Raw genomic sequence first — 15,671 nt, 5'->3', positions numbered from 1 at the left:
TGTGTGTGTGTGTGTGTGTGTGTGTGTGTGTTCATGTTAAAGTTTAGCAGAACAGGTCGCCTGACTCCCCGGATCAATGTCCCCTCTATAACACGACGGTATGTGTTCCCTGTTGTTGCGGACGTCAAACAGCTCAAACCTGACATTGACAGCATTTGACCGGTTACGTTCCCCGACTAAGGTCCAGGGGATGAGGGGAGTACGAGTATAAATACACCCAGAGACAGAGAGTCACGGGCAACGGATGAGGAAACTAAACAAGGAATTTATTAAGAGTTAAATGAAAAAGCTCACAATGAAAACAACTGAAATCTACTTCCTAAAAGGAAAGAAGTGCTAATTATCAAAAGTAACAAAAGAAAGACCACAGTAGTAATTTAAAATACTCATAAAAATGCAGTAAAGTAACCAAAATGTGTCTTTTTTCTAGATCTCTGTTTTCCTTTAAGGCCCACATCGGGCTGGTTGACCTGCTTGCGGCTTCACATGTTGCTGTTCCTAGATGAGTTCCTGCCAACTTGACTTGTGGTCTCAGCAGAGCCACTACTCCCGTTGTGTGAATAAACATTTCACACTTGTAGTTTTATTCAGCATTATTGCTTCTTTTTTTTTACATTTTTATGTGCTCTCTGCATCCACCGTATAAATGCAGGAGCACATTCTAAGTGGCAGACCTCTTGCTCGGCATCCTTAAGGTTCTGCTTTACTGGTCCCATGGCTGTCATTCGACACGGCCGTCGGCGGCTGCAGAAGTGGGCCTTCCGACCGGCTCTATTGGTGTCTAGTGGGCCGCTGCGAGACTTAAAGAAAGGCCCGGTTATTCACAAAACGCAAGCAGGTGCTCACACAAACAAACGCACTCAATGTTTGGTGTCCAGATGAAACACTGAGCTCAGTTTATTACGAGTCGTCCTCCTCAGTGCAGTGACCTCAGTCAGTTAATGATGAAGTGTTCCAGGCAGGAACAGAGGCCCGTTTGATGCGACCTGCTTTGGTGGATCCAGACTCACTTTCCCATCATGGTGCCACCAACTTTCTCAGTTGGTCACACCCTTTTATTTAATGCATGGTATCAATCAGAGGTGGAAGGTAACGAAGTACATTTACTGCAGTACTTCTGCACCCGAGTACAGTTTTGATGCGACTTTGTACTCCACTACATTCCAGGGGGAAATATTGGACTTTTCACTTCAATAGATCTATTTATGATGGTTGTATGAAATACAAAGCATTGTTATACGGTAAATAAACCACCCAACTCTATAACGATGAGCTCTAGTGCAGCCAGTGCCAACATTAAAGTGCATCTTACATGTTACTGTATAATAATAATAATATATAATAATGTAACAACTAAAGAGCCCATTTGGCTGCATAGTGAGTCTGTACTTTAGGTAGGCTACATTTTCTTGAAAATATATTGTGTTGTTTAATTAAGTAAAATATCTTAGTACTTCTTCCACCGCTGGTATTAATCAATGACGCTGTCTGAGTCTCCCCTTCTGCTGAACTCATCATCATCAGTCTGAGTCGGAACTTCTCGTTGTCTCCTCCTCCTCCTCCGCCTCCTCCTCCTCCTCCTCCTCCTCTCTTTGCTTTTAAAATAATCAGTTATAAGCCGCTTCATTTTTTCGGTCCCTCTCACACGGAGCAGAGGTCGACCTAACCTACGCTCTCGCCACCGCTCAACTCTTCCTCGTCACGTTCACTTTTGAGACTTAGGAGGCGGGGATGGAGTAGACGGAGGCTCCGTAATGATCGTGGTGTAATCACGTGACATTTTTAACTCACTCACCGACCAAAAAAAAAAAAAAAAAGAAAAAAGATTGCATACATCCTGTCCTGTGTGCTGGCCGGCTCTTATCTCCGCTCAAACCCTGTGGAGGAGAGGACTCGCCCTGTCTTCCCTCTCAGACCCCCGGTCCCCCCCCCCCCCCCCCCTCCATCCCTCCCTGCTGGCAGCTGCAAGTGTGAGTAAGTCTGTGTGTGTAATCCAGCTGTGTGGAGGAGAACATTGTGTTCCGAGTTCAAACCAGGGCTTGGGTCTTGTTTAACTTACAGACCAGAGGCCAGCTGAGTGGATCGTCGTGACACTGACTTAAGCCCGCCACAATGCTCCTCTGTTCCCTGCTCCCATCTTTTGCTTTTTATGTGAAAGTGAGAGCAAATTGCCTTAGTGTGATTGGATAACTTGGAAGGAGACCCTGCGTTTGAGGCTTCCATTCATGTGTTTGCTCTTGTCTCTTCCCTCCCCAGTATCAGTGAGAGTTTCCTCACCGTGAAGGGCGCGGCCCTGTTCCTTCCCAGGGGGAACAGCCCCACGCCTAACTCCGCACCTCGCATCAGCCAACGCAGGAACAAGCACACAGGTAAAGACTCGCACACGCCGACGACAGCCGCGGCTTCCCTCCGCCTCACAAGTGAGCTCCACAGAAGAAGGCGAGATTTAACCGTTTTTCATATGGACATTCCTCCGCAGCATCATCAGTAACAGCTGGTGTTAGCTTCGCCGACGCCGTTTCACAACAAGTCGGTTCACTGGTGCGTGCGATGTGGTGGCCAGAGGAATAAATGCTCAAAGAAGCCGCACTAAATATCTTTACACTTTAGGACGATGAAGACAAAGTTTAAACATTTTGGAAAACAAGAAAAAGTAGAATCTGCTGCCGTCTGTGGATGAAGACGGCCTTTGTTGTTGGACCTTCTGCGATGCGAAATGATTACTATAAAAAGCATCAAAGGCTTCGTGTTTCAGAAATATCAGGCTCTATTTTTTCTCAGATGTGGAGATCAGGTTGAATGTAGGCTGTAGTGAAAGAGACTCCAGTGTGAAGGCACTGGAAACTTGCCACAGGGATAAACGATACGTTCTCTTAGGTGTTATGTCAACCTGTGAAATGCCAAGAATGCAAGTGTTTGTCCAAAAGGAGCTGAAACTAAATGAGGACGTTGAAATCCTCTCTATCCAGGTGACCTCCAGAAACACCTTCAGACCATGTTCACTGTGCTGCGGCCGGAGGACACCATCCGACTGGTCAGTCACACACACACACACACACACACACACACACACACACACACACACACACACACACACACACACACACACACACGGAGCGGGGTGGCATTGTGATCAGGGAAATTATACTCCAGACGGGCCGGTTTCACTTCTTTTGTTAGTAAACATAAAGACCTGAAACTGGTTATGAAAACAGCTTTCGTTGGACATTGAAAGTCTTTACTCTGACATCTGATAACAAACATACTCTTACATGAACCAGACAGTACACAAAGTATTCGAAGTGGTACGCATTCTTTCTGTGTTTTCCCTGGAACATCTTTGATATAGAGGTATTCCAGCAATTTTCTCGCAATCGTGGCAATCTCCTCTCTGGTCTTTCACCCCGCAGGCTGTGCGTCTGGAGAGCGCCTACCCTCAGGTAACCCGCTACATGGTGGTGGTCTCCACCAACGGCAGACAGGACACGGAGGAGAGCATCGTGCTCGGCGTGGACTTTGTCACCTCCGATAGGTCAGTGGCACAACAACGCCGCAGTCATGCACTGCTTTTTTTTTCTCTTCCTGATGTTGTCAAAGCCGGTGTTTTCTTGTCTAGCTGTGTATAACGTGTTGGTCTTCCTCCCTGCAGCTGTACAGTGGGTCTGGTTCTACCTCTCTGGAGTGACACTCTGATCCACTTGGATGGAGACGGGTAAGGCGCCACACCTACCCGCTTCCTCTTACTGTTTTCCCTGGGGCAGCTGACTCTGCTCTACTCTGATGACTGTTACTTAGTCATTTGTATTGTAGGAAGATTTGCTGGTGTTGTAAGATGGCTATAAACTATTAAAGGCCATCCCCTTTCTAATCACTTCTCTCTCTCTCTCTCTCTCTCTCTCTCTCTCTCTCTCTCTCTCTCTCTCTCTCTCTCTCTCTCTCTCTCTCTCTCTCTCTCTCTCTCTCTCTCTCTCTCTCTCTCTCTCTCTCTCAGTGGTTTTAGTGTTTCGACGGTGAACAGGGTTCATGTTTTCAAGCCAGTTTCTGTCCAGGCCATGTGGTAAGCAACCTTTTTATTGTTTCCAGCAAATAACAGCTCTGTGAAGTTGCATCAAGGTTAAGTTTGCGGACTTGAAAAGACTGTATCCATTGTACTCCCCCTTTGACTTTGACCTCCAGCCTTTTATCTTTGTCACTGTTACTTATCTCCCCTCTCCGCTTCCTTATTTTAGTTTTTTTTTCATTATCTCTCTTCCTTCATTATCTTTCCCAGTCTCACATGCCAGTGCTGCCTCTTCATTTCCGTACGGGTCTTCATTTCCTCGTCCCTTTGTTGCCTCCTTCTCCCTCCATCGTCTCCCTCTCCCTCCATCTATCTGCAGTCATATCTCTATTATGTCTCTTCATCGCTGCACTCTTTCCGTCTTCTCACCTTGTTTCTCTCACTAATTATTCAACCTGCCGTCCTTATTATACTTCTCATGTGCTATTATTCATTCCTCAATTTACTTTGCATTACGTATAATACTTCCTTTGCCCGTTGTTACAGCCTTCTCCTGGTTTAACTTATTTTACTCTATCAGTCTTTTTTTTTTGTGGTCTTTTTGGCCTCGAGACAACCTCTCAAGTGTGACTCCTCCTCCTCCTCCTCCTCCTCCTCCTCCTCCTCACTGTGCCTCAGGTCGGCCCTCCAGTCGCTCCACAAAGCATGCGAGGTGGCCCGCTGCCACAACCACTACCCGGGCAGCCTGTTCCTGACCTGGGTCAGCTACTACCAGAGCAGGGTCTCGTCTAACCAGTTCTGCATGAACGAGTGGAACGCCATGCAGGACGTTGAGTCGCACCGCGCCAATTCACCCGTTCTCTTCACAGACCTGTGAGTAGAGACCACGTGAACACACACACACACACACACACACACACACATCCACAGTTCATACAGATGATGTCATATCTGGAATATTATTTGTTTTGTGGGGCATGCCAGCGGGGGAATCATTTTCACAAGTTTTCATTTTGTATGCCGTGGAGGCAGAGCCCCCTTTGATGTGTAGTGCAAGATTCCTATTGAGTGAGTGAATGTTCAAATCAAAGGGTGTGTTGATTGGATACTCACAACAAACACTGCATTTCACTCAACAGGTTGTGATATATTAACTAGACAATATATAATGCATAAACTGAATGCATAAACTGAAAAAGAGGACAAAAAGTATTTAGTGACTAAAAGAATAGAATGCACAAAACTGTTTGAATGGTTGCTTTTGACCAACGGTCGTTATAGTTTCCTTGTTCCTAATACTTCACTGTATTAGGACACTTATCATGGTCACAGTGATCAACCGCTTGAAAAAGGACAGCGTCGTTCCTAGAGAAGCAGTTTAGATCCTTCACTCATCAAGTAGTCCTCATATAGTGTTCATTCCTTCACACGACGACGTCTATCCCTCCACTCGGAAGCTGCCCTCGTCAAGTGGATTGATGATGTCTGTTCATGCAATGCCCCCTTAAACAAAGCCTACAGTACGCTATATTTTATAAACAGTACTGTTCTGTATTATAGTGCGTTTGAATTATACAGTAATTTAATTTGAAAAGCGTTTAAAACAACTGTATTCTGAAACAGTCGGTAAAATTCAATAAAATTGAAGTTAAGTTATTAAATTCAATAACGAGCGATTCTGTCCGTTTTATTACTTTTGTATTCATGTAATGCACACACACACATGTGGATGTTAAATGGCAATCTGCATTATAAACAAAGACAACATATTTTTTAAAAGTTAACATAATAATCAATATAATAATCAGAAATCAATTTGACCCAGAAAAACCAACCAGATGTGAAAAGTAACTAAACGTGAAAGGTAATCGGTACAGCCACTCCTCTTTATTAGACGTAGAACGTACTCCATCACAACCGCTTTGCCTAACCTCTTCCCACGGAGCAGACAGTGATGCTACTGCAGCAGAACCCTGCAGGGCATCAGTCAGCTGGGGTCACATCGCTCCATGTAACCTCTCAGGGTGACGAGAAGCAAACACAAACTAAAACAAATGTAGTCAGTCAGAGTGGCAAATACTTAAGACGTCAAGGGATCCGCAAGGGAACATAGAAAGCGCAGACACCGGCTGCTGGATTTATGGCTTTGCTAATACCAGAGACATTCCCCTCTCTGCTGCTTAGTCACGAGCCTCGCGACGTATTTGGAGCGTCTCTCACACACACACACACACACACACACACACACACACACACACACACACACACACACACACACACACACACACACACACTTCTGAGATCCTCCAGGGTCCAAAATAGTTGAGACTTTCGGTCGGCTTGATTTACGGTTGGAAAAATGTGAACCAGACAGAGGAATAGGTAGAGCGACAGAGGGATGGACAGTAGCAGGTGGTAGGCAGAGAGGAGTCAGAGGATGGGGGTCTTTGGGGGGGATTAGGACGAATGCTTCTGGATGGACAGGAGAGAGAATCGGGGACAGAAAGAGAAATCAGGGTTCACTTTAAAACTTGACCGACGAGAACCCCCCCATGTTTACTGCCTGCCTGGAATCAGAACTACTCTATCTTTGGAGGAGGTGTGTTTGCACTCGAGTACACTTATCATTAAGATTGCCACCCCGCACTTTATGAGCTCCAACGCACGCACGCACACACACACACACACACACACACACACACACACACACACACACACACACACACACACACACACACACACACATCCAAACACACAAAGTCCCAGGTTTGTTGTCCCTCACAGGGAGACTGCCAAAGCCGCATGACCTGCCGGTGTTTGTTGACATGGCAGCTCATGTCCTTGTGTAACCGCTGGATGTGAAGTTCAGATAGCAGGAAGTGGCGTAATCTTGGCACCGTTCTCTCGTTTGTTGATTAAAGGGGATTACCGTGAATTCCCGTTGGCCGCTCCTCTATCCGCCGTTCAAGGAAGTGACATGTATTTTCCATTCTTCGGTTACTCACTAGTGCCGTTCCTTGTGTCGTCACACATGTGTACTGTATTTTTCTTTTTTCTTTTTTTTTTTTGGGCTCAGCCGCCCCTCCTCCAGGCTGTCTGCAGGCAAGTCGAGGCTTGTTGTGGGGTTAAAGTTTTAGCAGTGGACCGTAACTAACCCGTATTTGTTTCTCTTACCCCCGTGGACTCAATCTCTCGGGGTCAAGGCGTTCAGCGCCGAGGCAAACAAGCCGACTGTTTCCTATTCTTCACCCCAGATGGATGCTTTATAAGCCTGCGGTTACACACTTGTGTTCTCACACTGGCCCTCTTTGCAGCTGCTGACCCACACTAGCACTGTGAGGATCAATTAGAGGCAAAACAAGAGAAATTTAGACAATGAAAGAAGGAGACTCTAGGAGACAAACTGAGCTCTTCTCTCCAGAGAGGTAATTGGGCCACTTGTTGGTATCATCAGTGTGACGTCCAAAAGCTAAATGCGTCCCCCAGCAGAGTGGTTAGAAACGGAGCCAGGCACAACAACAGGCGGCCTCCACAAGGGGACTTTGTTGTGGATCGCTGATGGGCCACGCTCTGGGATTTTCTGTTCCCTCTCCAGTTTCTGAGAATCAGACAAAGTGGCAATTCTCTCGCGGAACAAGTCATCTCTTTGAGAGTAAAGTGAAAAAGTACTCAAGGAACAGAAGGAAAGTGCCGTTGCTGTGACCGTGAAGGTGGTTGATCGCGTCGAAGTGGATGTTGTTTTTAGGGTTAAGAGTAAATGTGTTAACGTTGTTGCCTTCATGTGTGTCTATGTGCAGGCCCACAGAGAGGGAGCGCACAGAGAGGCTGATCAAGATGCGCCTCAGAGAGATCATGATGCAGAAGGACCTGGAGAACGTCACCTGTAAGGAGGTAAGAGGCACACGAATGCGCTGACGTTAGCAGCTGGCTTTCACCTTACGTCTTGGTTTTTGCAAATGCAGCTTTTTACTTACTACGATTCCCCCCCCCCCCCCCCCCCCCCCCCCCCCCCCCCCCCCCCCGTCGTCGTCGTACCAGATCCGAACAGAGCTGGAGATGCAGATGGTTTGTAACCTGAGGGAGTTTAAGGAGTTCATCGACAACGAGATGATCCTCATCCTGGGACAGATGGACAGCCCCACCGAAATCTTTGAACACGTCTATCTGGTAAGAACCTATCAGTAAAACGTGTGGATGTACAGGAACCATACTCAAAATCCACCTCATTTGTTTTTGCTGCAGCTTGTTCTATTCTTACTTTCTGTCATGCGTTCATTCACGTTGACATTTACTGTACTTGTGATGTCTCCAGGGCTCTGAGTGGAATGCCTCTAACCTGGACGAGCTGCAGAACAGCGGGTAAGACGTCAGTCAGTAACCAACGCTACACATCACACTCACTAACATCCGTTTAATAAATGGAGAGACTACGCTTCATGAATTAAACGTGTTTACAAATGGAAGTTCATTGAAATGAACTCTGTCTTCATCATCGTCATCGATTACTACTTTAACCGAAACTTTAAAAGAACCATCAGTAACCAGCTGTTTGTTTTTTCACTGCTTTCGAGCCACCCGTTAATTGCATTGAACTCCAAAATAATTTCCAGCGATGTCTGACCCCCCCCCCCCTGTGATATTGGCTAAGCATTCATCATCTGAATAACTACTTATGGATTCATGACCTGTTCATAAACCTGCCTTTTTCCCTGTCTCTCGTGTAGAGTGCTCTACATCCTGAACGTGACCAGGGAGATAGACAACTTCTTCCCGGGGACGTTTCAGTACCACAACATCCGAGTGTACGATGAAGAGGCCACCAACCTGCTGGAGTACTGGAACGAGACCTACAAGTTCATCACCAAAGCCAAGTAGGCTTAAACGCACGCAAAGCTTTGTCAGGTTCCACTTGGGGTTCTCAGTCTTGTAATCCAACACAATTCCTCTCTCTCGTCTGTCTCTCTGTAGGAAAGCTGGTGCTAAGTGTCTGGTCCACTGTAAAATGGGCGTGAGTCGCTCCGCCTCCACGGTGATCGCCTACGCCATGAAGGAGTACGGCTGGGACCTGGACACTGCCTTCGACTATGTCAAAGAGAGACGGGCCGTCACCAAACCCAACCCTTCCTTCATGAAACAGCTGGAGGAGTATCAGGGAATTCTGCTGGCCAGGTGTGCTTTCATGTACAAGCGGCTCTGCAACATGCTAGGGAATTCTTCTAGGGAACATTTTGACGCTAACAAACTATTGTTTCTCTTCGCTTCCACAGCAAACAACGGCATAATAAGCTATGGCGCTCGCACTCAGACAGTGAGCTATCGGATCGCCCAGAGTCCATGTGCAAAGCCTCGTCTCACTCGCTGGGCCGCTCCGACTCGCACAACAACAACAACACGTCCTCCCCCTCCTTGCATCACTTCCTGGGCGTGGCCGTGCTGCAAGCGCTCGGCGCTGAGCCCGGAGACTCCGCCAAGACAAACGGCTCCGACTCGCACGCAGACTCCAACGGTGTGTGCGACTCACCGGGTCAGGAGGAGGACGAGGTCGGATCCGATTGCGGAGACCCCCTCCCCCTCCCCAGACCCCGGGCAGCCACCGTCGTCCCGGAGGAAAGACTGGACAATTCAACCAGCGTGGCCGTCACTGTGCCGGTTGCTTTGCCCCACCCTCCGCCATCACTCCACATCTTACCCCCTACTCCTGAACTCCAGCGTGCTCACCGGGCCCCCCCCACACACCTGTCTATATCAGTGCCCAAACACAAACCGGTGGAGCTGTCCCTCAATCTGCCCGAGCGAAGCAGCTCGGAAGAAATCTCTCCCCTCACTCTGGGATCCGCTGACTCGGACGTAATCGACCAATCATTATCAGACGTTACAAGTGACAAGCAGAGCCCCGTCAGCCCTGCGAACGCCCCTCCCCTCCCCCTGGTTCTTCCGCTTGCTGCCAGTGACGACAACAACAACCCCAGCGAGTTGCAGATAGGCAGCGGGCGCGGCGAGGCCGACGGGTCGTCCAACCACAGCGCCGACAGCATCGACTTCTTCAGCGCCCGGGAGAAGTTTCTGGGCCTGGCCCAGGACGGCAGATCCCGGACGCTTTCTGAGCAGGCGCAGCAGAGGACACCTCTGTCGTTCGAGGAGAACGAAGAAACTGAGGTTAAGGAGGAAGAGGAGCAAGGCTATGGCAGTAGTCAGGTACGCTGTCATTCAGCTTTAACGTTTCGTCTTTGCTAGTACAACATGCTTCCTGCAGAACGATTCTGTCTGTGTGTTACATTTGCAATGCAAAAGTTACCCCAGTCTGTCCATCCAACTGTCACAGCAGCATCTCATTTTGTATTCATATTCTGGACTGCAGCCATCATGCAAAAAGAGTTAAACACGAGGGAAAGGGTTTCTTTTGCATTGTGCTATTATTTTAGCCAAACTTTAACTGTTGCGTTTTAGAGATACAGTTCTACCAACACACCAGCCTGTGATGACATAAGCGGCAGATTTCTGCACTAGAATTAGTTCATAAGACTGCACTCACACCGAGTCAGTGGGCAGTGCGTTTGGGCTGCAGCGTTTGGGACCGCAGGGGATGCCGGAGAAATAAACCGCAGTGGCCACCGCGGAGAAAAGCTGCATCAGAATCAACTTTTGGAGAACAACAACCCCGGCGGCCAGTCTGCCCCCGGAGAGATGAGCAGCATGCGTGACAAAAACACGATGTGTATCATGACGTGTCTCGTGTAGTCTCTCAGTTTTAGCTTCATGCACTAGTTTAACCACCGTTTTGAAAGGCCTCGCATCCTGATTACTTGTTGAAATTGAATCTGTTGATGCAGAGAGACGATCCCTCGTAGGACCGGGCAGACTGCACAACCCTGCTCGAGTCGTCGTAACGCTTGATTGGGTGTGAATGCAGCCTAAGGACTTCCACACTAAATCTCTATGAATCACAGTGACACCTTCTGGAAGATGACAGAATAGTCCAGATGATATAGGAACACGTGTCACTTGTTTGTCTCCTCTTGCTTTCTATTGCGATGGTGTTTTAATGCATAACAGAACGATAACTAATATTTTATGCACGTCTCACTTGCTTGCTCTCTTTTTGTCTCGCAGGCGTCTCCACAGTCTGATGACAGCGTTGACAAAGCCAGCCCTGACCGAGCTCCCCATGACAACGGAGTGTCAGTCCGCCATATTGTCACAGAAATTGAAGCCATATGCCACCCTGCCTCCTGCCTTCCTGCCCCCTCCTCCGCCTCCCTCCCTCCACCCTCCCACAGCTCTCAGCTCGTCCGGTCGGACCATCAGACGGAGGCGGAGGCCGGCGAGGACACGCACGGCTCTCTGACTCCGCCCTCCCACCCGCAGTCTCCCTCCATGCTGCCGTGCGACTGGCCGGCGGGGTCGGTGCGGCGAGCCACCGAGCAGCTGGAGCAGAAGCTGAAGCAGGAAATGGAGATGGCCGCGTCGCAGCGATCTCCGCTGCACTCGCCCAGCGCGGAACAACCTCCGCTCAGACTGTCCCCGTGTCCCCTGAGCGCCGAACATCCTCCCCTCCGCTCGCCTCAGGACTCCACAGAACAAAGGATCACTCAGGGAGAGGTCGCGGCTGTGTCTGCTGAGTCCAAAGACGGAGAAAAGCACACAGGGTCACAAACGGAGCTCAACTCCTCAGACCCAGATATCAGCCGAGTCTCTGGTGCTACACCTATCATTGTGCCCACTTCCATAGACAGCCACATGTTGACCTCATCACTGGCCTCTGCTAGTCACTTAGAAGAATCATCTCTAGATACCTCAGCCCAGTCCCAAAGACAAAGCCAGCTCCACAGCCAAAGCCAGCAACATCAGACCCAGGCCAGTTCACACCAAATGACTCTGGATGGGGCGACAGCGCAGGAGACGGACACGGACGAGAGGCCGGAATCCTGTTCTGAGGGCGGGCGAGGGGGCTGCGGCCCCAGCTGTGACGCCGAGAGCAGGCTGGCCCGTGGCAGCCAGGAGCTGGAGAGGATTCAGCAGACGCTGAGGGAGCTGCAGGCTTTCCTCCACGAGGGCGTCAGCCTGGAGATGACCGACAGCCAAGACCAGGAACCGGGGCAACCTCAGGGGCCGAGAGACATTATGGACACGGAGCCAGAACCTTGTAAAGGGCCGAGTTCTGAACGGACCCCTTCAGGCCTGGAAGCAGGGCAGCAGCAGCGGCGGCGGCGAGAGAGACAAGAGGGGAAGAGTTTCCTGGAGCCGATAGTGTGGCACAGAGCCATGGAGCTCGAGGCTCGTATCCGCCAGGCGGGCCTCACCCCCCCCTCTTTGATGAAGAGGTCGGCCTCTTTGGCTAAACTGGACTGTCTGGAGCTGTCGGCCAACGACCTCAGCGACTTGGACCTGAGAAATCACACCAGGGCAACGTCATCACATTCCCAGGACTCTTTCTCCGTGTCCACATCTCACCCCGACGACACCTGGAAGAAGCAGAAAGTGTTGTCTCGCAGCGGTCACGCTGAAAAGACAGGTCTGTCCCACGGCGGCAGGGAATTTGCAGAGTCATCCTCCTCGCCCTCCCTCTGCTTCTCCTCCTCCTCCTCCGCCCCTCACTGCTGTCCAAAAGACGACACGGGTGAGAGGGAGGAGCCGGACGGCAGCGGGAGCGGCGCGGTGGCGCCGGCGCGTCAGCAGGGCAGGGGACACTCGTCGAGACGATCTCGCAAAGGCTCCGCTGACAAAAAGCAGCGAGCCGTCACTGTGCTATACAACACCATGTAACCTCAGCGCAACGGACTGGAACGGACGCGACTGGAGCCGCGCAGAAGTGTGAGAGAGGCCGCATGATACGTATGAATGTGTAGCAGGTAAACTGGAGACCTCGTGTAACCTCCGATGTACGTTTAGCGTGTGAGAACTGAATTAAAAACACATATGTTTGCATGTAAACCACTGGATGTGTTGTTTCAACTGGAGTTCAGGTTTGTTCGTACAGTAATGAACTATGAATGTGCAAATGAAGATTGAACCCGTGCATACTTTATGCACTCCATTATGTCTGTCTCCCTGTTTTTTTAAAGTTTGTTTTCAGTGTTTGACCCTCACTGCCTGTTTCTACAACTACGAGAGGGCTTTTTCTCCAAACATGCACTTTACTGTTTCAATGATTTTATTTGATTTGAAATCTGTTTCTTACCCCGGGGAGGATTCTTTTGCACTGATCTCGGTCGACTTGTCTTTGTCGTGTGTTTTTCTTGTTTTTCAAAGTGCACAGATGTCTTTATTCAGATTTTAATTGAACCAGGACAAAGCTGATACCTTGTTTTTTTTAATTCAATGCTTTAGCATTAAATAAATATGGTGAGTTTGTTTTGACTGCTGTCACGGTGTAACGTTTGTTTTGTGTTAAGATGTGCTTCAACGGAAACAAATGCATATATTTGAAGAAGAGGGGAAAAAAATGAAGGTGATTATGAGCTACAGATGCTGAATTTACTGAACGTATTGGCAACTTTACTGCCACCTGCCAGCCAAGCAGAGAACTACAGTGTTTAACCTGCCCTGCAGCAGTAGAGAAAGAAGGTAGTATGTGAATAAAGTGGGTAGTTACAGCAGTGTACCACAACCAAACCCTCCACTGTGGTCATTTTGACCACTTTAAATGGGTGGAAATGAAGCTTATTGTGGGGCATACATTCGACTGCGAGGCTCTGTTTCTGTGAACAAGTCACTCCTGCCTCCTTGGGGAAAAGATCACCTTCAGCGTTCGGCACAGCTTATTTCAGGCTGACATTTTACCCACCCCTTCATGTGGGTAATTAAGTAGTGCGATGTAGGCCACCGGGGCCCCTGCTGTCGCCTTCTGTGACACCACAGTGGGAGATTATTGCTCAAGTAAGAGATGAAACTATTAGTGAGATTGAGAGAAAATGTTGCTAAAAGGTTAACCTTCTATTAACTGTAGCCGCAGTCAGAAGCCTTCTGTGTGGTTAGCAGAAGCTCAACCATTAGGTGTGTTTCTTTTATGACGTTCTATGAATTTTATACTATTGATTTTTTTTAAATTATGACTTATTATAAAAGAGTCATAATAATATGACTTATTATGACTCTTTATAACCTATCAACTATTTCTTATTTTTTGTATACTACTATAGTTTTACATACTGTACCATGATGACACAGTATGACTTTTTATGACATGCTATATTATGACCTTTTTTATTTTTTGAGCAGTTTTTTTAGTCTTTTTTTTTATTTTATTTGTTTTATTATTATTTATTTTTTCAATCATATACTATTCTGTGACTTTTTATGATGTACTATAGTATGATTTTTTTAATAAAAAATTCTTATGACATACTATACCAGGGGTCACTAACTAGCGGACTGCGGTCCGGATCCGGACCAAGGACCTTAAACCGATAGATAATTGAGAATTATAAAATTTGGACGGAGCGCTACTATTTTAACCGGCGCAGCTTTTCCAGCATTTACGGCACTTGTTCAGCGGTGCAGAGACGAGGAAAGAGATGGCAGAGCAGGATTACTACTACATTAGTTTTGAAAGATAAATCAGAGGGCCGTTACGAATATGAGAAAACTGTCAGTCTCTGACCAAAAATTAACAGACTCGTAAAGGTGAAATCTTCCCACGGCCAGCTGTGAAACAGCATGCCTTAAATGGTGAAAACGTATTCACTCACATCTCAAATGAGACACAGAACATAAACATAAGAGTCCTTAATGATCAGAACTGCACATTAATTTACTGACTAACGATGATGTTAACAGAGAGAATAGAGCTGAAACAAGTGATTTAATAACCACACATTAAGTCCATGCAGATGAGAAAAATATAGTACGTTTTTTTGATTGACATCACTTCACACCTGAATTAACTGAATTTAAAGATGCAGGGCAATTCAGTGAAAGATTTTTATTCTAAACTTAAGTACTTTATTTTAAGATGCACATTTTTCAAAAGTTTTCTGTTATGTCAGTTATTTTTTAATCCAGCCTTTATTTTACTTAAAATTAGAAGAATATGTATTTCTATGTATTATTTATAATCCATCCAGTTAAATTTGAAAACTGAGAATAACAATTGTTAAAATATAATTGATGTGTACTTTCTTTATTTGATTTGACAGTTGTTTACTACACAGAGACGTTGTTACGACTAGACTTCTTGAATATATATATATATGGCACTAAATAGTGCAAGTTAAATATTATTGTAATGTTCCGGACCTTTGCACGAGGAGATTTTCTCAATCTGGACCTTTTGGAAATTTACTTGAATACCCCTGTGCTATACTATGATGTTTTCCACGATAGGTTTTGAAAAAACTATACTTTGAATTTTTTCAACATACAATACAATTACTTTTTTGATATGTATACTATGACTTTTTTGACAAACTATACTATGACTTTGTTTTTTTCAACATACTTTACTATACGTTTTTATGGCGTGCTATGCTACGAATTTTATAGACATACTATATTATGACTTTTTTTGACATACAATAATATATCATTTTCATAATCTTTTTCATCATTTTATAGTGTGGCTTTTTTTTTTTTTTACACACAATAGTTTGACTTATTTTGACATATGTCACTGCCCAGGTCAGAGACTGCAACAAAACAGGGAGACAAGCGAGCTAGCTGCTAAGATAAGCAT

General features: G+C 46.9%; 1 protein-coding gene across 3 annotated transcripts in view; it reads left to right on the top strand.

Annotated features, from left to right (window-relative positions):
* ssh2a (slingshot protein phosphatase 2a) overlaps positions 1–13,357 on the top strand; it is a 31,586-nt gene extending 18,229 nt beyond the window's left edge. For all 3 annotated transcript variants that reach the window (XM_068707041.1, XM_068707040.1, XM_068707039.1), the window contains 13 exons: positions 2,257–2,369; positions 2,970–3,034; positions 3,411–3,532; positions 3,650–3,712; positions 3,992–4,057; positions 4,679–4,873; positions 7,798–7,891; positions 8,039–8,167; positions 8,313–8,359; positions 8,725–8,871; positions 8,969–9,169; positions 9,268–10,195; positions 11,111–13,357. In XM_068707041.1, coding sequence (XP_068563142.1) covers positions 2,257–2,369; positions 2,970–3,034; positions 3,411–3,532; positions 3,650–3,712; positions 3,992–4,057; positions 4,679–4,873; positions 7,798–7,891; positions 8,039–8,167; positions 8,313–8,359; positions 8,725–8,871; positions 8,969–9,169; positions 9,268–10,195; positions 11,111–12,763 — 3,823 coding nt within the window. In that variant the 3' untranslated portion in view covers positions 12,764–13,357. The remainder of the gene's footprint in view (positions 1–2,256; positions 2,370–2,969; positions 3,035–3,410; positions 3,533–3,649; positions 3,713–3,991; positions 4,058–4,678; positions 4,874–7,797; positions 7,892–8,038; positions 8,168–8,312; positions 8,360–8,724; positions 8,872–8,968; positions 9,170–9,267; positions 10,196–11,110) is intronic.
* Positions 13,358–15,671: the final 2,314 nt, after the last annotated feature.

This window comes from Cebidichthys violaceus, unplaced genomic scaffold (genome assembly GCF_023349555.1).
Source record: "Cebidichthys violaceus isolate CVI_PGR_0920_01 unplaced genomic scaffold, fCebVio1.0.p SCAF_1, whole genome shotgun sequence".
Taxonomy (NCBI): domain Eukaryota; kingdom Metazoa; phylum Chordata; class Actinopteri; order Perciformes; family Stichaeidae; genus Cebidichthys; species Cebidichthys violaceus.
The sequence above is the reverse complement of the archived record's forward strand: the minus strand, read 5'-3'. Positions and strand labels throughout refer to the sequence as shown.